The sequence below is a fragment of the Pithys albifrons genome, chromosome 5, assembly GCF_047495875.1.
Source record: "Pithys albifrons albifrons isolate INPA30051 chromosome 5, PitAlb_v1, whole genome shotgun sequence".
Classification (NCBI taxonomy): domain Eukaryota; kingdom Metazoa; phylum Chordata; class Aves; order Passeriformes; family Thamnophilidae; genus Pithys; species Pithys albifrons.
Window position 1 is genome coordinate 70,326,437 of NC_092462.1, and position 22,639 is coordinate 70,349,075.

Below are 22,639 nucleotides of genomic sequence, written 5' to 3' on the forward strand. Positions count from 1 at the left end.
GGTAGAAGATTTCTCCATCTGGAAAAGCAGTTTTTAATCAGCTGGAAAACCACTGGTCAGAGAAGTACCTCAACACAGCAGCCTTATGAAGGAAGTAGTTCCCAGTGAAACACCATTGCCTTCTGCTTGGCCAGTGGCTAACCGTGAAGCAATGAATTCCTGCATCACTAGGAGATGATTTATTAGTCACAGAAGTTGTGTTATGTTTTTATTGTCTTCACAGATAAATCAGGCCAGCAAGACATCCGTAACCATACACACAAAATATTTATCAAAACAATTAACATTACAAATCTCCTTTTAAAATAATTTATTTCACTGATTTCTTTTTAAATGGTACTGTCTTATAACATACATTATTCAACAAAGATGTGCTGAACAGACTCTAAAATAAGAAACACTTAAATTAAGCAATTGTCTCTGATTAGAATTTTGATTTCACCCACATCCTAACCTGTAAACGTTTGCTGGAATACACTTCTGTTGTAGGCTTGATTTTTGTGCTTACAAAAACAGCATCAAGTTTCCAGATGTTGAAAAGAACAAGTTATTGTACGGTAAGTTTGCATTCAGTTCAACATACAAGGCAACCAAATGATTCTGTCGTTAACATTAGCATCATGTATATTTTAGTTCACTGCACTAACATTTAAACTAAAACTTCAAAACCACATAATCTCTTAAGTGACTAACATTTAAAAGGCAAGCAGTAATACCCCGAAAGCTTATGAAGGACGTGGGCACACAGCTAAGATGGGGGGTCACTGGACAAAGGCTGTGTGTATGGCTGCTTCTTTTTGTAGGAAGGCCACCTGCAGACGGGGCAGCAGTGCCGGCCCCCGGCCAGCCACATCACGATGCAATTCTGGTGGAACACGTGGCCGCAGGGCAGCCCCATGAGGAGGCAGCCACGCATGAAATTCTCCAGACACACCACACACTCAGTACAGTGCAACATCTCGGCGGGCCAGGCTGACCAGTCCGGCTCCATGTCACCTGCGGAGCTGTACGAGCCGTAGGACCTCGCTTTCCGCTCGCATGGCTCGTGATGACAATATTTGTTGGCACATGGACAGGGCTTGGCGCCGCACCGACGCTCTCCTTCACTGCACCTGTGACACGTGCTCAGCTCATCGTCCTCCGAGGCTTCTCTGTCGCTGCTGAACACCTCTTTGTTCTCACTGTCAGAGTCACTCTCGCTGTCTGGAAAGGTTTCCAGCATCTCCTCATCAGAATGGGCGCTGAGGCATTTAAACCTCCACATTGGTAAGTTTTTTATGTAATCGGTTGGTATCAGAGGGTGAAGCCAGAGATCGGGGAAGGCCAACCGCTCCAAGAACAAATCCGGGTCTTCATCCCAATCTGAGTCAAAAGGAAAGTGTTGAAAAGAAGCAATAGGATGAAACAAGTAGCTGGTGTACCAGTCCCACAGACTCGACAGCCACTCCAAATTATTAGCATTTACTTCATCAGTGTTGTTATTGCGTCTTCGCTTCTTCTCAAAGTAATCAATTAGTAAACCATGACCAAGGTATGTGCTGAGGAAGAGGGCTGGATGTGAAGAGTAGAACATCCAATCGGCTCTTACCCAAGAAGCCAAAGTAGTTGTGTTAGAGTACCTGAAGAGTTTTAAGCTGTACTCATAAAAGCTGTCTAAGTAGGGTAGTTGCAAAAAACCTAACACTGGTAGCCAGGAAATAATTAATAGTGAATTATACGTCCCTAAAGTGCTTATAAGAACCACAAAACGCTTTATAGTGGCACCTTGTGTAATAAACAAGTCCATCCAAGCCATCAGATTAACCAAAACTAAGCTTAAAACAAATAAATCGTTAACTTCTGGCTGTAACGAGCGCAAAAAGGAATCCATGGCACGCAGTGATATAAATTCACCAGTGTTATTTCCATACCTGTAAATCCCCTCAGGAGTCCTAAGTATGTACGATGGTGTCTTGTAGACACCAATTTCTGTCATGTAGCTTTTATTGTCCCAGTTTTCCACATTCACAAAAATAAACTCTACTCTTCCAGTAAACTTTACACTGAGTGCAGAGAAGAACGCCGGGGGCTGGTTGAGGTTGGCAAACAGGTATATTTTCACCCGGTACTGGTCACTTTTGTTCCACTCTTCTTTTAAGTGCTCAGAGTTGTAGATGGTTTTGATCCGAGAAGCAGCGTGGGCTGTGATCCATTTGAAAATGTGCTCCACTTCGATCCTGCGCCCACTGTATTCCTTGAGCATGACCCTTCCCTTGGAGGTACTGGTTTGTGGAACCGACATGATGAGCGTGGACTTCAGCCAACCCCTCCTCTTGCAGTATCTACAAAGGAAACAGCAGGTTAGATCACAGCATTCCATAACCCTGGAGCTGAGTCCCTAAATTTGTGTTCTGAACCCAAAAAGGAGACATGCTGAGAACCTGGTGTGTTCTGACACTGACACACGTCCACTGCCTACTGGGGCCATTTTGGCAGGGTGCAAACAGGCTCAGGGGTGAGGTGAGAGAGCTCACCACAAAACTAGCACAGCAGGAAGCAGACACATTCCACAGGATTATGTGGGCTAAAAGAATATCCACAGTATCTGGAAGGGAGATGGGATGAACCCCAAATCCACAACTAAAAGAAGCTCTTCATGGCTGCAGCCTGAGTCATGGTCCAGACCCTTGTAAGTATGAGATGAGCCTGATGAGTCAGAAGATCCCTTTGCTCATGCATCTCTCCTACCAGTATCACTACATCCAATTTATCTAGTCCTCCTTTTAGGAAATGTCTGGCAAGTGTCAACCATCAAAGCCTGCCAGAGCCAACAGGCACACAAACTGTCTCCAAGAACCCTCTGCACATGGAAATTAAGCCTCGCTCACCACCCATCTTACCTACACCCTCCCTGGTTTTGGTCTGTCAACATGTGTTTAAACAATTACAACTCCCCAGTTCAGGAATTTTGAGTGTAACATTTTCAGAAAGAGCTGTAAGGTATTACACTGCTAATAAAGGTACCCTGACTACTGCAGTGTGCAGTGTTCTTCTGAATTTCAGCTCCAACCTGATGAAAACTATTCATGAGGGTTTACTCAACATTTTTTGTATTTAAAAAAAGAATGAATTTAAAATATAGTATTTAATCAGAACATTACGACTACTTAGGAGCTGTGCAAAGAGAAACACTGCCACATTTCTAAGATATTCAAATACCAGAGTTTTGATTATACAAGATTATTTCGCATTAGCACTACAAAGCCTAAGAATTTCTTCTCATGATTAACTTTGAGATTTCTGTAAACATTTAGGACTTAAGCTGTGTAAGATGTGCGTATCCATATGTGCCACTGGAATTCTAGACAAAGTCTCCTGTCATGTAAAGCAAAGCTTCTTTTTACAGCAGCAGAGAATTATTAATAGCTTCTTTGGCTCTGCTCTTCTTCCTTGTTTGAAATCAGATGCAAACACAGTGACTCCTGCACTGCACACTGTATGTTGTCCAAGGGTGTGTGCCAGTTTATATATAAACATACATTTAACAGGAACAGGATTTGTCAGTAATTCTGAGGAGTAGGCACTGTTTGCAAGGTTCATGCTAACCAGTGTTCCCCCTTTCCAGATGGTGATACAGCAGCTCTACAAGTGGCATATTTGGCTTTGTCCTAAGCAAGCACAGTTCCTGTCCCTGAATGCCTGGACTGTAAGGCCAAACTCTCCATATTCCACTACAACCTTCCATATTCCACTCTCCACAACCTGATCATGCATTTCCCACATGATGCTTTAGGAAGCTGCAGAGCTGTGTTTATGAGGCTGATAAATAATGTAATGGAGAATTCTGAGCAGACTTTAGTAGAGATAAAAACATGAATAAGGCCACCTTCTGCCACAGCTACTTTTACAACACAGCAAGCCCTGCTGCCAGAACACAGCTGAGCTTGAAGATATTCTTGGGATTCAGATAATCCTTTAAGGATATACCTGGGGTCACTGGAACAGTTAAAAGTGCCGGTACGTATGCCGAATCTTGATACTTTCTTCACCATTTTCTCCCAGTGGACTTTACCCACCAGTGGGCTCCTGTCGTTTGCTATGACCTGTTGCCAAAAGGAAATATTAGTTTAGTATCACAGTCAGTTTGCTTCCTGAAATGAAGAGCAAGTTCCATGAAAAGAGAGAGCTAGTCATGCCTGATATGCATTCCCCTTCTCTCAGGACATGGAGTAGGGGTGTACAACTGGAAATCACCCTAAATGTCTCTGGAGGGTGAAGGTCTAAGACAGAAATGCAGTTTCTGCAGAAAGGCAGAAGTACCTGTCAAGATACTAAAATGAGCAGTAGTTAACAAAAACCTTGAGAAAATAACAAAACTATCATAACCAGTTCATAGTAGGGAAGAACAGAAGTGGGTGCAGCAGGTTCCTCTTCATTGCAATAAGAAAAAGACCATTATTTTATTACAATTCTCCATCAAAAGTTATAACATACCAAAGAAATGTTGTCTCAGGGCAAGTAAAATGAGTCAGAACACGTGTACCTGGGACCAGACTGAACTGCCACCAGCCATTCCCGAGCAGTAGAAGCCAGTGATTAAACTCCCAAATAATGCCTAAAAATCCTGACTCCTTCCAGCTTTGCCAGTGACTCACTCTGTAACTTTACGTGATTGTTGCACCAACTCCAATGTCCCATCTGCCATTTCATGACGATAATTCACTGTGAGTTATCCCAGGGTTTAATTTGTTCTAACCCAGTGTATTAAAGTTGTACTTCAGGTTACCTCGCCGGAAGCTGCTGCTGACACAGATGACAAAGAAGCAGCACTCATCTCCGACTTGTAACTGTACAGGGAAGGGAAAAAAAGCCCACAAGAAAAAAACACCCTGCCTGTGCCTGCAGCTGGCACGTAATTTTGAATGACATGACTGATCATGCACTACTCTATTACTATTCTATGACTTTATCTATTTTAGCAACGCCTCACATGCCTCTGCAGGCTTAATGGCAACCACTCAAAATATATTTTTAAATTAAATTTTGAAACTTCCATTTGTTAGGTATTTGTTTACCTGCCATTAAACTTCTCCCAATCGTCTTCTGATTTAATAACCTCAAATGTCAGCTTGCCCCTGAAGTTCCTCTGTCACCATGACTAACAGTTCTCTATGTACAGACCTGGGAAGTGTGTCTGGCCTTTGAGACTCAACAATATTATCTGCTTTGTGGTAAGCAACATGCTCTCAGAAACTGAGAATAATTCACCAAGTAGAACATTCTACATAGGGAGACAAACTGAAGTCACAGATTCCCGTTCCACTGAGCCCAAAATGTTTACATAAAACCAGAGGCAAACATCTAGGTAAGAATCCTTCAAGTTACTCACAAAACACACACATCACATAGAAAAGCCTTTTGATGAGCTAAATGTAACCTTCAAGCACCAGGACAACCAGCTGGGAAATCTGTTGTATTGCTGAGGCCTCTTTACATCACCCAGTGTAACTGAAGCAATTACTTCGGGTATTTTAAACTTCTTCCTTTCATACACTTCAATTAAAAGAGACCAAATTCCTAAAGATACCGTTAAAGCCAGAATATCCTCGGTGCTACCACTGAAAGCATGTTAATTTTATGTGCAGTAAGACAGATCCTGCTCACTGTTTCTTCTCTCTGACACTAAAATATTCACTTAAAGTGTCAAGAGAAGGAGATTTGTTGCAAATACGGTCACCACTATGTTTTACTGTCATCTGGCTGTTTGTGCTGGTGGATTTTTAATGCCAGTTTAATTCCTTTCCTGTGAAGAAGTTTCCTTTTGGAGAAGTTATTTATGCTGAAGGACAACAACAGAACTAGCAATCTGTGTTTTGTAACTACACAGAGGAACCCTACTGTGGTTTTGCACCCTGAAGCCTTGTAAAATTTCTTGGGCTCATGCTTTTTTATCTCATTATGGAAAAAAATCCAAACAAATATGTCCATTGCAGCTGCTCCTTGCAGGCAACACCCACTGACAGCACTGGGAGTTCACCACAGGGAGGCAAGGGTTCGTATTTTGGAAAGCAGTCACCACCTCTGTGGATGAGGGAGTCCAAAAAATTACTGCAGGTTAAGCAACCACAATGTAATTCAGTTTAAACTAAAAATAAGCTGCAAACACTTGTAACAGATTTTATTTAAGGAGTGTGAATTTTGATAAGTTAAGAAATGCAGCTTAAAAACCTGTGATTGAGGAGTCCAGGAATTTCAATGTGGAAGAGGCCTGAAGTTCTTCAAGCCCACAGTGTTAAAGTTATCAGGATTTTATATTTCAAGGGGAAAAAAAAGGGTTGTCAAGTCCTGCATTTCTTCCAAGCAATCACTTTCAAAGAGATGTCAGAAATAATTTGACAGTCTACAAGGTTTTTTTAAAAAGGTCAAAAAGAAGAGCTATCAAAGAAAGATATGCAAGGATAAAAAAGTAAGGAGAAACGAGTGATTCAAGTTAGACTGTACAAAGACTATTACAAGATGTACCAAAAGGTTCTTCAGTCATATGAAAAGGAAGACAACTGGGGTAAAAGCAGCAGGATCACCACACAATGAAGACAGGATAGAAATGTAAGATAATTTTCTTTTTAAAGTTAAATTAACGCTGTGACTCAGCTTTCAATGAAGAGGAGTTGGCTGGTCATGGATCAGCAAATTCATGGGGAGAGACTGTATCACCTGAGGATGGAAACAAAACTGAAATGACTTGACACACTTATATCAGAATAAGCAGGAAACCTCCATCCCAAACTGTAACACAAGCACACAAAATCACAGGAGAACCTGTGAAGACTTCTTATAATCCCCTGTCAGACTAACTCACATTTCGACAGGAGAATAACAAGTTAGTAGCTGTATTTAAAAGCAAATGTAAAAAAAAATCCCACCAGTTTGACCTCAGTAGGGTGCAAAACTACAGAACAAATTCTAATGTTGCAGAGATAGGTGCATTTTCCACTCCATTCCAGCACTCCCATTACTGATGGTGTATCATTCCTGAGTGAGAGCTAAACATTCATCTTTTCCTGGAGAAAAAGAACCGAGTTTCAGGAGAAGAGAAATGTAGTATTCTGCTTGTAGTTTGGTAGAGGATCATGAATTACACCACATGGAAAATTTACATGAGAACTAGAGATGAGCTTTTATAGCGAGTTTAAAAAAAAAAAAAAGGTTTTAAAGTGAGCAAGAAATTGGCCACGGCAAGAAGACATCAAAATGCCAGCAAGGTGCTAACAAACTTCTTAACAGATTTACCTTAGAGCTCAGTTCAGCAGATATTCCTGCTAATGCCCTTCCTGCGGGAACCTGAAGTCTCCCAAAGCCATTTGTAGATGACATAAAACTGGAAGCACATCTATGTAGGAAAGAGGATTATAACACCATGTGGGAAGAGCTGCACAAATCTTGTAATGCAGAGTGTCACATGTGAAATTGAGTTCAGTAATGAACAGGACACTCGGGGAGTTCATCAGTCAGGAACGGCAATTTGAAGAAAAGCTTGGGGCTATTAGTTGCTCCACAAGAAAACATGAGCCATCAATATTCACTGCCTGCAAAATCAGCAAACTCCAGGGTATTTTATATCCAACAAAACAGACTGGTGGATTGACCTCACATGCTGGGAGGAGTGGGGCTGACATAGGAGCCAGTGAAACAAAATGGTGATGCCAATTTATGCCAAATAGGAGCAAATTAGCCATGAATACACCCAAGCCACAGCTCAGACACACACTCCCAAAAAGAGAACAGCCAGTAGGAGTATTCAGACCACTTACAGTATAAGAGAGACAGCAGATACTCCACAGTCTAGCAGACAGTTGAACTAGTTCATCAAGAAGGTCCCTTTCAATCATACACTCCATTTAATGTTACAGAAATAAAGGCCAAGCTCACAGGAGGAGGAATCTTTTAGATCAGCTAGCACAGCTGGGGAACAAACACCACCCTTGGAGGAACACAAACCCTTCCAGCTTCTCTTATTATTAGCTGTGTTCACAATATGTAATATATCACATGTCAGAGAGTGACAGGTAAGACAATGAGGGTGACTCAATTAATCCATTAATCATCTTAATGGGCTAACAGAATCCAACAGGATCACAGTAACCCTGCCATTTAACAACTTCACATGATGGAATAGATCTGCTCCCTACACTACATCCAAAACAGGCCAGAGGACTGGCTCTGACTGCAGGTTCTGAATTACCATCTCTAATTTAATAACTTCTTCAGTAGAAGAAGACGCTGAAGAGAAGAACAAGCCCTCACTGAGCCTCCACCCACAAACTTCCTCTAAAGTCTCAAACAGAAGCTTCTTCATACTCCATCTGTGAATCTGGGAGGACAATACCAGAGCCCAGAAGATTCTCAACCAACAACTCAAATACTGCAGGTTAAGTTATGTCATCAAGATGTGCAAAATAAACATGGAAAGAGGGGATTTTGGAAATGTCCTTCATTTCTACATGGTCTGATTGAGTCTTCTTGTTTAGTTTCCACAAATCCCAAAGAAGGTGGCTTCCAGGTGTGGCAGAAAACAAAATGCAAATAGAATTTGGCTAAGGACATACAATACTGAAATCCTGATGATTTCAACAGACATTTGAATAGGGAGCTTTTGCACTGGGAAAGTTCTCCTGACATTGAAGTATACAGAATTATCCCAAAAGAGGTTAATCAAGAAAGTAATTAGTAGAATCGTTTTGATCTGTGTGTTAAAGCAGTCATAGCTATGTCATTAAAGAAGCAAACAGACTTGAAGAGCAAATACCCCAGGGATGGAAAGATAGAAACACTTGGAAAAACAGAACAAAGTCAGCAAGGCACTTTGCCTCTCCTGCCTAATCTAAAACCAAAGTACATTGGGTAGGCGTGCCAGTACCGCAATGGCCACTTCAGACCCATCCTCGATCCAGCTGCTCCTTAATTTCCAGTTATCATTAAGCATTTTCAAAGAAATATACATTGTTAAAACACAAGTAAAAATGTGACTGAAATTGAAGAGGCTCAAAGGAAACAGCTGATGTTGAGAGTTTGCTGTAACAATGCAATAGGCAAAGACTCCTCTTCAGGTACCCCTGAAGTACTTGAGCATGACATGACAGTGACCTCAGTCGGGCATTCTCCTGTTTTCCCTGCATTTAAATCAGATCTTGTTCAATCTCTTTCAGGCAGGTATGCAGAGATCTCAAAACAGGTCACTGTAACAAGATTTGGTCTCAGGAAGTTCTGAAGCTCCCTCACAACTAAAAATGTTAAAATATCACAAAGCATGAGAATGAGTCAGAGATGGGCAAATGTAGAACAAGCACTCCATGGTATTCCAGCTCTCATTATTTTAACCAATTCTGGCTGGGATAGCAGGTGTCAGGAACACCTGTTCATACCAAGAGCACAGGATTTTGGATAGTCAAAACTTGGTTTGACAGTTTAGCTACAAAGACAACGACTCCAAGGGCTCCTCAGCTCTGGGAACTAGGGCACTGTGACAGGCTTTGAACCATCAGGAAGAGCAAAACCTATGAAGGAAGAGACATCATTCCCTGCTGCACATACACACACATACAGGGAATTCTCTCAGGAGCCCTCAGTCCTCACCCGACCTCAGCGAGTCACTCTGCATGAAGGAATACAGACATTTGAATTGGAAAAACCTATGGTTTTGCCAAAGGCAAAACTGATTTCTAACTGATTTAATGAACTGGTAGGGTTGTAGGTATGTGAGAACTGTCAGTCTGGTTCAGCAGTTTTCAGTTTGAGACACCGACAAACTCCTCGTGCCTGCAGAGGGTAAACGAGCAGAGAAAGCCCAATACTCTAAAGAGTCCATGCACACTGGAGGATTTTCAGGGCTTCACAAAGATTTAAAGGTTCAAAAACTCTTATCTATTAATTAACTAATTAATTCTTATGTGCTTTCCACAGAACCCTTTCTAATCAACAACTATGTTCCCATAGATAAATGAGAAGTAAAAATACTTGGACAATTCTCATTCGGAATACAATTAATTATAAATGGACTGGTGAATTATTTACTAAAAGCTTGGAAAAAAGTTCACTTATTCCAGAGAATGTCAATAAGTTTCTACATGACTGTCTGCACTTTTATTAACTCTGAGACATCTTAATCTTTTTATTATTTGTCATTATGTTGATGGAACTGAATTTCTGCATAATCACTGTTCCTCAAGAACTCACAGCTGGTTCTGACTCAGTCCACGTGGACTGAAGGTACCTGGGGATCTTTTGCTTTTCTGAGATTTTGATGAATCAGATCAAAATAGGCAAAGGACTACATCCATCACAGCACACAAAAATTAACCAGCTCAAAACCATGTAGTTTCTCAAGGGAGGTGGGGTGATCTGTGCACTGATCTGAACAGCTCAGTTAAGCTGTCAGTTAAGTCAGAGGTTGAGAATAAATGAGCTCCTGTAATGAATTAACACTGATACTCAGGTAACATGAGAACTATTACATTCCAGCTGATGGTATTCTGCACCCTTGGCTGGATATGAAGCCTCTCAAGAAGGAAACTGAAAGTGAAAATCAGGTATTCTGTGGTAAATGATCCTGAAGGGCTATTGGAAAAGGCACAAATACTGAATGATGTATTTTAAACAAATGTATTTCCTCCTTTTTCTTTCAGTGAGAAGAACAGCTGATCACCTGGCAAAACCCAAAAAGCAAGTATGAAAATTACTCATCCTACATGCAAGCAAAAGAAAGAACGAACAAACCACCAGCACCACAACACTGTAGGCACATCCCTTGCTCTGTTACTACACCACTTGAGGTAGAAGCTGAGATGCAGAACAAGACTGCAGCATTTTATATCTGCAACAATGGTCTTTGCACTTCCACTAGATACGATCAAAACATTTGTCCCCATAATTCAATGCCAGGAAGAAAGTTCCCTTTACTTCTCCCTACCACAATGTTACAGTAGAGACTTTTAAAATAAAAATATACATTAATCATAGAATCATAAAATCAATTGTGCTGGAAAAGACCTCCGAGATCATCAAGTCCAACCCTTAGTCCAACTCCAGTCCATTTACCAGATCATGGCACTCAGTGCCACGGCCAATCTCAGTTTAAAAACCTCCAGGGATGGGGAATCCACCCCCTCTCTGGGCAGCCCATTCCAATGCCTGAGCACTCTCTCTGCAAAGAATTTTCTTCTGCTCTCCAACTTCAATTTCCCTTGGCAGAGCTTGAGCCCGTGCCCCCTTGTCCTATTGCTGAGTGCCTGGGAGAAGAGACCAACCCCCACCTGGCTAGAACTTCCTTTCAGGTAGTTCTAGACAGTGATGAGGTCACCTCTGAGCCTCCTCTTCTCCAGGCTAAACACCCCCAGCTCCCTCAGCCTCTCCCCACAGCACTTGTGCTCCAGTCCCTTCACCAGCCTTGTTGCTCTTCTCTGGACCTGAGAACTTAGATTGTAACTTCCTTCAAAGAGGATTTTTATTTGTGGATCTTTTACTGTATGTTTTTTAAAAGTCACAATGACCACAATGATATTGTTGGATCTGACAGGTTTCTAGAGACTAACAAGAGAGCACGAGCCATGCCAGAGTCTGGAAAAGTAAGAACGTTCCGTGTTACTCCTCTACCAACAAGGGAAGCAGCTCCAGAAAGTACCACTCACCGTCCCTGCCAGCCAGAGCAGTGCACAACAGCAGCTGGCAGGCAGAGAGAATGGCATGAAAGGAAAGGTGATGAGATCATGAGCTAATAGGAGAAAGAACACGCTGCTGTCTGTGGGTCCACGGAAGCGCCGCACAGGAGCTGTGAACAGCAACACTGGTAAACAAATTACCACTGACCAGGGATGCTTTGCATGTGGATTTCCAGAAAATAAAGAAACAAAGCCACAAACACTGATTCCTTGTGTATTGACTCAGGCTTTCTTCAAGGAATTCATCTTGCTGACTCTAAATGATAAATTCATGTCTCAGTTTGTGTCACACACGTCAAGGAGTAGTAATTGTTTCCTTTTTCCTTTGATTCTCTGCAGAGAGTGATGGCGATCACATTCCCAGCCTGTGCCACACCAGAAATGTCACCTACATGCACTGGAAGGTAAAAATCATCTCTGGAGTCTCAGTGCTCCCATAAAGTGTTCAAAACCAACTAAACCGACAGCCACTGCTCCAGCTGAGGCGGAACTGCTCCTCGCCCTCTGCTCCTTCCCAGCAGCTCCCACGGGACATGGATTCAGAGTCAGGATCCTGGAAACCATCTGGAGATCCTTTCTGCTTCCCAGCTAGCAGGAACAAAGTAGGGCTATCTCCGACCTTGCCAGTGGTCACCAAACCCATCCACGAGACATCCTCACTCTCCACTGTTCCCTGCCTAAATCATGGAGCTCGTTAATTAGCTGTGAAGTTTACACAGGATGCCTGAGGGTAGAAGGAGGATGGGGCAAGGGAGGGAATCAAGAGTTAGAACAGGGAAGTGATGGTAAAAACCAGCTCTGCAGGGATAAGGCCTAAGAAAAGGGCATGGGAAAACTGTGAAAGGACACGAAGAATCCAGCACAGGAGTTATCCAGACTGGAGTCATGGTGGGGAACAGAGAAAAAGAAAACTCAGAAGTGATGAAAACTGGAGAAGCAAGAATGAAAAATAGCAATTTGACATGTCTTGTGGTTTTTATTGTAGAGAAACAGACAAATAGTGTTCAGCAAGTAAATTATTCAGTAAATTCCACTAATTTTTTTTCCCACAGCTATTGTGACCAGCTGAATAGCTGTGCAAATATTCCCAGAATGATGACAACATTCATCACACTAGAGATACCAAAGCACAGTCTATCTAATCTGCTATTAGGATGCTAGTAGAAAATATATTGCAAGTAAAATTCTGCAAGCAACAAACAACAGAGAACTACCATATTTTACTCTTTTGTGCTGCATAGGGAGGAGAGAGGGTTTTTCATAGCATATTCATGCTCGTATTTGTCATCTAGGTTGGAGACATGTAAACTTCCTTTCAACACTCTCCCTCTGCCTGAAGAAAGCCCTCCTGCATGATTTAAACCTCAAACTTGGATTCAATAAACTGCATATACATTTTTTTCCAAAACACAACTACCATTTCTAGTCTGAAGGTAACTTGTCCTCTCAATGTCTGTTTTGTGGTGAAGTCTGATGTGGTGACAGTGCAGGTTTTATAAAGAGATTATCAAGATTTAATTACTTCCAGTTAAATAGAAAACATGAAGTGAGACCAGACAAACCAGGTGGGAGTTATCAACTGAACAATTAATTGCCTGTTGTGGCTGTTTAGCAGGGAACTTATGCCTTAAAAAAGCCCCGTCTTACCAACAGAGCAGCTGATGCAGAAAACAATTTCCACATTTTGGTCTAGTTACGTTTTCAGGAGCGATGATGAATTGTTTAAGAATCCTATTTGCAAAAGTCTTTCTTTTCCTAAATAATCCCTTATTCTCATGCCCTTTCTTTTTCCTGGGGAAGCACATCCCAAAACTGGCAGGCCCACCAGGTTAACTTTAAGCCCTGGAGTGTGTTTTAGAAGCAGGCTGCTGAGCCCGGGAAGAAGCACACTGAGATCCTGCCTCTCTGAAAAGCCAACAGAGACTTTACAAGAGCTCTAAGTCCCTTAGATAAACAGAAACAAACTGGTTGGGTGTGAGCATGCAATACAGACAAAAGGAAGAGCAACACCAGAAGCACCTCTCCTGTGCCAGCTGGGAGCATCTGTGCTAATGCACCTCCTTCACACATTTCACAGGCTCTCATAACACCAGGGCCAAGGACTTGCATTCTCTGTGCACTTAAGTGTGTGCTGCTTTGCTTGTTTTCTGGTTCTAAAGTGCCTGCTTTTCAAAAAGCAAACCATAGAATAATAACAGGGGTTTTTTCTTCCAATCTGTATAGGAACTCTGGCACTTCCAACATTTTTTTTGTTTGGGTTTTTTTTTATTTTTAAACAGATTTATTCCTTATCTCCTGGATATAGTTTATAACCATCTCTCTGTCATACATTTTTTCAACTTGTTAGCTACCCTCATAAACTCCACCTTCGAAACATACTTTGGGTGTGATAAATATATAAAAACAAATGATCGAATTTCTATACCTGTACCAGCCAGATCCCATCTTTTGTGTCTTCTACAAGCTCATAGAAGTGCATCTCACCACTAAAGTTTGTACTGGAAACTGATTCAGAGGCCTCTTCCTCCTTGAGAGCTGAATAAAGCTCTCCTTCCATGAGGTCTCCTGAAAAAAGACACAATCGGAGAAATTCAATTAGATCATTTCACAAATTCTAGTAACAGTTTAACTAATTATATTTGCATGGTTGCTCCGAGAGCCTTTTCAGTACAAAAGTAGCTAAATTTTAAAGTTATTATAATTCCATCTCCCATGACATGACTGGGAACAATTTGACTTCATCTGTCAGAGCACAGAAGATAAGAATGCTCTGCTTCTCGTTACACAGAGGCACCACACATGCAACCGAGCACACAAAGGAATAAAAGAACATCTTCTAAGCCTCATTCTCTGCAAATAACAACATTCAGTGGCTGAGAGCAATTTTAGTTGATGTATCTTTGCTTTCATTTCACGGGACAGCAGTTTTGCAGCAAGCAACACTGATAATTCACACAGACTTCCAAAATTTTAATCAATAATTTTGTACCAAAACTCAAGTGTTGATTGTCCCACTGCTAGTAAGAACCTCAGGAAGAATAATTCAGCTGTTGGCTTCTGTTTGCACAGTTGGGGAAAGTTCCCGTGAACTCCAACAGCAGCGACTGTAAAGAGCTCACAGTAAAATCATCTGATAATGTTTCCTTCGTAATCTCATTTCCTTCTCATGTTTTGTTTCACAATCGTTACTAACGCTGTTAATGACAACTGGCATTCTAGTAACTAATCTATTAAGCTTTACGAAATTAAATCTTGTCCAAAAACGCTGTTTCTTTCAAAATACACAAATAAGTGCAACAGCTGAAATCCTTGACGGGCTTCATAAAGTAAAAAGTATTCATAAAATGTAGAGGCTAAAAAAAGCAAACAAAAAACTAAAACCAACCACGGAAAAATGCTGCAAAGCCTGTTGGTATGAGAAGTGTTTCCATGACATTCGAAGAAGTTGGTTAATAGAGTTTGTTTGGAGTTAAACACTTCCCTGCAGCATATGCAACCCAAACATCATGACATCATGAAAGTACCTGACAGCCAAGGAGTGAAAGTGATTGGAAACAAAAGTGAAAGCACCTACTCCTTTTTTTTTATTTTTGCTTTTTACTGTTGCAGCAGCAAAGCAAAATAAAAACAAACAAAAAACACATAAAAGCATAAATAATGAACAATAACAGCAAATTAGACTTAAATGCCCAGGATTAATATCAATTATTTAAACCAACATTTTTTAAATTATATGGTACCCACTGTATCCATCCAAATCCTTCTCCCTTTCCGTCCAGACACTAGAGACCCTCACTGCCTATCCTGATCGCTGGGATTTCTCCCTCTCCTGGATCAGCAGCCCATGTATCATGGATGTATAAGCAGCTACTCACCTTTTCCTGCTTGGCTGGCACTACAGCGATTACATCAGCCCCATCTCCCAGTCCTCGGGGCCAGCTTCCCCTGCCCCAGGAGCATCCTCACTTCCAGGACACTTCTGCCATTCCTTGCACCTCCGCTGCTCTTCATCACCTCCCAGAAGTCCACCTCCTTCACCTGGTTTTCCCTACTCTCCCAAACGCCTCCTTGCTTTTTTCCCCCCCCAGGCTATTTTTTTGTATGTAGCATCTAGTTCTGCTCCCCTTTATACACCTCGCCCCTGGGTACCCACCCCTGCCGCTCCACCGCCTTCCTCGGGGCCCATCTTGGTGGAACAACATCCCTGGACCAAGTCCGGCCATGGGGCAGGGAATGCGGGGCCAGGAGGTGGGAATGCAGAGCGAGGGGCTGAGAGCAGAAGCTGCCGCAGCTATTCGGGTTCTTTGCTCCTCGGCAGGCGGCACTGACTCCCATCCGTGCCACCCTCGGTGACCCGAGCGCCCGCAGCGGAACCGAAGGGAAGGGGAAGGGAAGGGCCGGGGCCGGTGCCCCGTCCAGCGCAGGCCTTTCCTCCCTGCAGCTCCTCAGGGTTTGACCGTCCCCCCGCAGCTCTCCGGCCTCCCTGGCTGATCCCAGTGCCGATCCCCGTGCCCGGGTCCCACTGGCTCCAAACACCCTCGCTGCGCAGGGAAGCAGCTCCGGCTCTCCATGCGCAGCCCCGCGGGGGCGGCCCCGGGGACGGACGGACAGACAGACCGACCGACCGACCTCCGCCCGGGTCACGGCGCGGCCCCGCGTACCTGACTTCTCCACCAGCTCCCGCACATCCTTCTTCTCGGGCAGCCCCGAGTGGCCCAGCCCGCGGCACTCCAGGATGGTGCGCAGCTTCCTGAAGCTCAGCGCCACCGGGTCCACCAGCTGCGTGGCGAGGAAGCCGCTCTCGTACCACGCCACGGCCTCGAACACCCGCGCCAGCACGAACAGCGCCAGGAAGTAGAGCAGCAGACAGCACAGCTTCACCCACATCTTCCCGGGAGCGCCGGGCCGGGCCGGGCCGGGCCGGGCCGGGAGCAGCGGGGGCTGTCGGGGAGCCGAGCGGGGCCGCGGCCCCCCGCCCGCCGCTGGCGCTGTCCCTGTCCCTGTCCCCGCCCCGGCGGAGCCGCGGAGACATAACAATGACGTGAGCAGCCGGCACCGCCCCCTGCCCTTCCCCTGCTTCCCCTGCCCCTTTTCCCCCTTCCCCTTCTGCTTCCCCTCCCCTTTCCCCTTCCCGCACCGCCCCTGCCCCGGCTGCGCCTTCGGACCCTGCGGCTGCGAGAGAAGGGACAGAGGAAGGAATGCCTGGGATACCGGGCAGGGAAGGGGCAGGATCCCACCCCGACTCACGCGGTTCATGAGGAGAGAATTATTTACAAAGCCAGAACCGGGCCGGACTCTTCGGGCAGCTTTAGGACAACTTAGTGGACAGAGTTTATTTGGATTCGGGCTGCTGGGTGTAGGGATGATCCTTCTGCTCATTCCCGCAGGCTATCCCTGCTCCCGGCCCTGCTCCAGGCTCTGCTCCAGGCCCTCGGCTGGCGAGGAACCAGATTCCACAGCGAGATCCATCTGCACCGGTCGGAGCTCGGACTCTGCAGCTTTGCCCTGGCACTGGAGCGCTGGGAGCTTGTGCCAAAGCCAAACGCAACCTGCGAGCACTACCCCAACCTCCCACGTGGGTTCAGGCTCGGTCTGTGCTCACTGGAAGCCTCTGGAGTACAGCGTGGATCCCCATTTAAGTGGATGCCCAAAGAACCATCCCAAGCTGTGCAAGGAGTGCAGGGCTGCAAAGATACAATTCAGCCTGCTCCAAAAAGCATACTAAAATCGAGCTGCTGTGCTGACATGAAGGCTCTCCTCTGAAGGAAACTCAGCATTGCTTTTGTATGTTTAGTTATTTTAGGAATCCATAATTTGCATGAAAATTGGCAGCTCATAGAGATGAGCTCAAAAATAGCACAGCTTAATTTTAAAAATACTGACAAACCCCCAGAGCGTACACGCGGTAATTCTGTACTATCAATTTTCAAAAAGGCACACTAATATTGATCTGGAAAAAGCATTTGAATCACTCTGCCCCTCAGAGCCTTTAAAACACATTTACAGGGTTCTCAGCATGTGGGCATGATTTAAAAAGGAAAAAAACCCCACAGGTTCAGCCTGTTTTGTCACAGAGCCACCATAGCCTCTTCAAGAAGAAAAATCATGACAATATGTTCTTCAGGAATGGGTTTATTGTGGTTCCTGAAAGGGGAAGAGTGGAGGGATTGCAGACATAGCTGCTCACAAACAGCCCTTATGAGTTGGTAAATGCTGTGCCTTACACTGGGAGTCATACACAATTTTATTCTTCAGCATTTTTATGTGGAGAATATAAAAGTGGGCTGCAACATGTCCCTGCTGGCGCTGCTCAAGGAAATACAAAGGGATTTCAGGAGCCTCAGGTGGCAGGTGCAGCTGGGATGGAAGTTACTGAGGCAGGTGAGGTGCTGCACTCCCCTTCTCAGCTCAGGAAGCTCCCCCTGCAAAAGCCAAGGCCCATTCCCTGATGAGCAGGTGGCAAAGCATCAGTATGATGAATCCTTCCCCCTTGGCAAAATACAAGGGAGTGGCTTTGACCCTGCAGCTGGTGGAGACAGTGAGTAAAACACTTCCCATGCCCATCAGAGGGCCCCAGGCAGGCTCTGAGCTATGAACTGCTCCAGGAACACGGTTCTTTTTCAAAAGTTTTGCGAAGGCCCAGGGCTTTGGTGACATCTTCAAAAAGTTGCCTGATTTCTCTACCCTTTGTTTGAGGTGAGCAGCTCCAGTGCAAAGTGACTCACCCATGTGAAGGGATGGGTGGGAGTTACATGTTTGAAGAGGAACTTTGTATATTTAGTTAGAAAAGATTGCTGGGGGGTTGTTTGTTTTTTTGGTTTGTTTGGTTTTCAGGGGCCCCCCAGACTGCTCTGCACCCAATCCCTGTGTTTCTCCCCTGTAAGTCCTTCAGGGATGCCCTCTCTGCCCCGGCAGGAAGGCACCTCAGCAATTACAGGTCTCCGCTCACAGCTGAACTATTTGCAACCCGCCTGCTGGGGAGCTGTCCCCGGTGTGTCACTTCCCAGGGCTCCTGGGATGAGCCAAATCCATTCATAACATTCCCCAGTGGAACTGCTGACAAGGCCCCTGCAGAGACAAAGCCAATCATCTGCCAGCACTCAAAACCTTGGAGTTGTGTCAGGAAAGTACAAATGATTTTTTGAGCCACTACTCAAAACTGCCCAGAACAACCCAAAACAAAGCAGCTGCCAACACAGAAGCACCCGGGTGACAGGGTGGGCTAAGGCAGAGCTGCAAATGAGGAGCAAGAACTGCAGGTGATGAGTTCACTAAAGGCCTGGCAGAGCAAAGCCAAACGGATCCAGTACCTCCACACCTTTTCCCTCCCCACCTTTCCATGCCTGGTGCACTAAGCTGAGGCCACCAGAAAATGTTCTGTTTTCTACATAAACCTGTCATTTGGTTTCCAGTTGCAACTCAGAACATCTTTGACGTGTCACCTGCAAACAATCTTTCAGGGAATTTTAATTGTCTGGAAAATATAAATATCCTAACAGTGAATTAAAATGCATTTGGGCTGAACACAAAGATGACATATGCTGACACTTTTAAAGACCTCGGGGTTAACACTACTAATTAACAGCATTCAACAGCCATCAGTCAGTCATTTTTATGCTCACAGAGCAAATGTTACAAATGTGAAGATAATGGGGAACATAAATTCCACCTTTAAACAAAAACCCACAACACGGATCTGCTTATAAGTAATTCTGGCAGCAAAAGTATTTTTACTATGATGTACAAGCAAATGAGCCCAAATCCTGAGAACTGGGACAGCCACCTTCCCCTGTCAGACACCCAAACCTGCAGCCCTGGATCTGCTGCCCCTTGATAAGCAGCAAGGATTCCCTCTCCTCACCCCTCCTCTCCCAGGAGCAGTTGCTGACTGCGCAGCCTGGGAATACAGACAATAATCTACTTTCCAGATTCTATGGGGAACATTTAGAAGTCAGTAAAACCAAGGATTTAAAATCTTAATTCAGTCCTTTACCACGTTAAAATACTTTTTAAAATCAAGATATAGTTCAGCAAACTGAATTTAAAGGACCCAAACCCCATTTTTCCTAAGAGCAAACTCTGTATATACAATTTACTTCAATGACAGGAGTTGGACCTCGATGATCCTGGTGTGTCCCTTCCAACTCAGGATATTCGATGACTATGAATTGTTAGGGTGCATCTTAATATGTTTTTATGTGTGATGTGAAACTGTGACTCCTTGTCATTGTCTGATATTAAATAAACCAACAAGGCTGTGTGAGAGTCTCCAAGCACGACAGCAGCAGCCCAGGCACTGTGGGGAGAGCATTTTAAATCACAAGGTGTTTCCTGCTGAGTACGAGTGGCCAAAGGGCAGTACATTTAACACCAGAGGTGAGATCGTGTAACAGTGACCAGCACTGACACCTCAGCCGAACCCGGGGCTGATTAAACATGGAAGGGTTTGGGTTGGGAGGGGCCATCCAGGTCCACCCCTTGCCCTTTTGGGGGAGGCAATCCCGGTCACCCGGGGGTGATTCATGCAGGAATTCGGGGAGGTTCTGATGCCCAACCCCCTGCTCATGGTCAGCTGCGACACCCGAGCAGGTGCTCAGGGCTTTTTAGAGTCGCAGCTGCGTCTCATGGTCCCCTCCTGTGGCAATTTGATTGGCCTGTAAACACGGAGTGATTCTATGTATGTATGGCCAGACTTCGTGAATGAAGATTTGGGCAGGGCTCTCCCCACGGTGCCCTTCCAGCCTGTGCAGTGGATTGTTTAGGTGAGGATCAGTGTGTGCAGAACTGGCCCCACCATTTAAGTCCCAAGGTCCATCTGCCACGGCCGAGCGAGCTTGGACAGTGACAGGGAAGTCCTCGGGACTGTCACAGCTCCCGGTACTGACCGGGGTTGACCCTGCTGAGCATCCGAGATCTGATGGGATGTGACGGGATGGGATGGGATGGCAGGGAGGCTTGAACTGCCAGGGGACGGTCCCACTGAGACTGGAACTCAGGACCTTGGGATTCAGAGTCCAGGGTGCTCTCCTTTACAATACAGGACCGCCCCACAGAGTGATTAACAGCACAGACATGGACACCAACCAATGACAAACCAACTTACAGAAGCAGAATAGATTAATTAAAGTTTCAAATACAAAATACTTTTTTCCCCAGGCAGTTTTATTTTATATTTTTCTAACAGGGAAAAACTATTTGTTGCCCCTTGAAGATAAGCTGTTTAATGTCCCAAATAAATAAATAAATGAGACCCTGCTTGAGTGTGCTGAGATGAGCAAGGAGCCCACAGCAGTGGAGAACCTCACAAATTAAACCACTGTGCTGATGACCTATGAAATCAGAAGACATGTGCCTGTGTTTAAACAAAATTTGTGATTAAAAATCATCCAGTTCCAACCCCCTGCTATGGGAAGGGACACTTTCTACCAGACCAACTTGCTCCAAGCCCATCCAGCCTGGTCTTGGACACTTTAGGGATGGGGCAGCCACAGCTTCCCTGCCCAATCTGTGCCAGGGCCTGCCCACCCTCACAGGGAAGAATTTTTTCCTAATACCTAATCTAAACCTACTCTTTCAATTTGAAACCATTCCCCCTTGTCCTGTCACTTCATGCCCTTGTAAATAAATAGCCTTGCCCCATCTCTGCTGTAAGTTCCCCTCAGGTACTGGAAGGCTGAAATTTTTCTCCAGAGCCTTCCCTTTTCTAGCGGGAACAATGCCCGTCCTCTCAGCCTTTCCTCACAGGACAGGTGCTCCATCCCGCTGATCTGCCTGGCGGCCTCCTCTGAAATTGGCCTTCACCAGGTGGAATCCGAGCCCCGACATCTCCTTGAGGTCGTTTTTACAGGCCGCCGCCAGCCTGACACGCTGCTCCCGCCTTTGAGTCAACACCAAACCCTTGCTGACCAATTAACACCCCCAAGGACGGGCTGAACGCCGCGTTCCCGGCGTTGTCTCAGCGCCGCTGCCCCGTGTCTCTCGCGCGATGTTGGTGGCGGCTGCCAATGGACTCCCGGAGCCCCCCCGGTACCCCGAGTGCCATCCCAGCGCTGCCACCACACCCACCGCACCGCCCTGAGCCACAACCGGCCCTGGGGTGGCACAGCCCGGGCCCGGGGGTGACAAACCCGGCCCCCAGAGCCGCAGGAGTCGTCTGGGCCCCCAGGGGTGGCACAGCCGGACCTCCAAAGCCACCCCAGCCCCAGGGGTGACAAACCGGACCCTGAGAGCCCCGGGAGCCGCCTGGGCCCCACGGATGGCACGGGCGGACTCCGAGAGCCGCAGGAGCCGCTCCCCGACCCGGAGATGGCACAGCCCGGCCCCCAGAGCCGCAGAAATTGTCTGGGCCCCGAGGGGTGGCACAATTGGACCCCGAGAGCTGCAAGAGCCGCTCCCCGGCGCCGGGGGTGACAAACCAGACCCTGAGAGCCGCGAGAGCCGCCTGGGCACCTGGGGCGGCACAGCCCGGTCCCCAGAACCGCAGGAGCTGCCTGGGCCGCAGGGTTGGCACAGCCGGACCCCGAGAGCTGCAAGAGCCGCTCCCCGGCGCCGGGGGTGCCAAGCCGGGCCCAGGGTCGGCACAGCCCGGCCCCGACACCCGCAGGAACCGCCCGAGCCCGCCGAGGCCTCCCCGGGCCCGGCGCCCCCTCAGGCCTGGCCGTCGCCATGGCAACGCCGAGGCCCCCCCCGCGCCGAGCTGCCCTTCGCGCTGCCTGAGCCGCCGCACCCCGTGCGGGGGATCCCCGCTCTCCGCGGGCTGGCTCCGCTCCGGGACGCGCCTCCCGCGGGCACCGGGGGTACCGTGAGGAGCGGCGGGCGCGGCGCGGGGACTGCCCGGAGCGCTGCCTGCCTGGAAACAAACAAACAAATAATAAACCAACCCCACAACACGCTCCGGGGGCGGGGCTGTCCGTGGTGCTGCCTGCGCGCAGCGGTGCGAGGTCCCC

At 46.0% G+C, this 22,639-nt stretch overlaps 1 protein-coding gene across 2 annotated transcripts; it reads right to left on the reverse strand.

The window, feature by feature from the left end:
- Positions 1-295: 295 nt before the first annotated feature.
- RNF103 (ring finger protein 103) lies at positions 296-16,708 on the reverse strand. Of its 2 annotated transcripts, none has more exons than XM_071557010.1 (4): positions 16,355-16,708; positions 14,119-14,258; positions 3,967-4,082; positions 296-2,321 (listed from the first exon to the last, which is right to left on the reverse strand). In XM_071557010.1, exons 1-4 carry the CDS (start codon positions 16,578-16,580, stop codon positions 749-751), a joined length of 2,055 nt encoding a protein of 684 aa, XP_071413111.1. In that variant the 5' UTR covers positions 16,581-16,708; the 3' UTR covers positions 296-748. The 2 variants fall into 2 exon arrangements, with proteins under 2 accessions (XP_071413111.1, XP_071413112.1); XM_071557011.1 differs by lacking the exon at positions 16,355-16,708 and adding an exon at positions 15,569-15,758.
- Between the last annotated feature and the right edge of the window lie 5,931 nt (positions 16,709-22,639).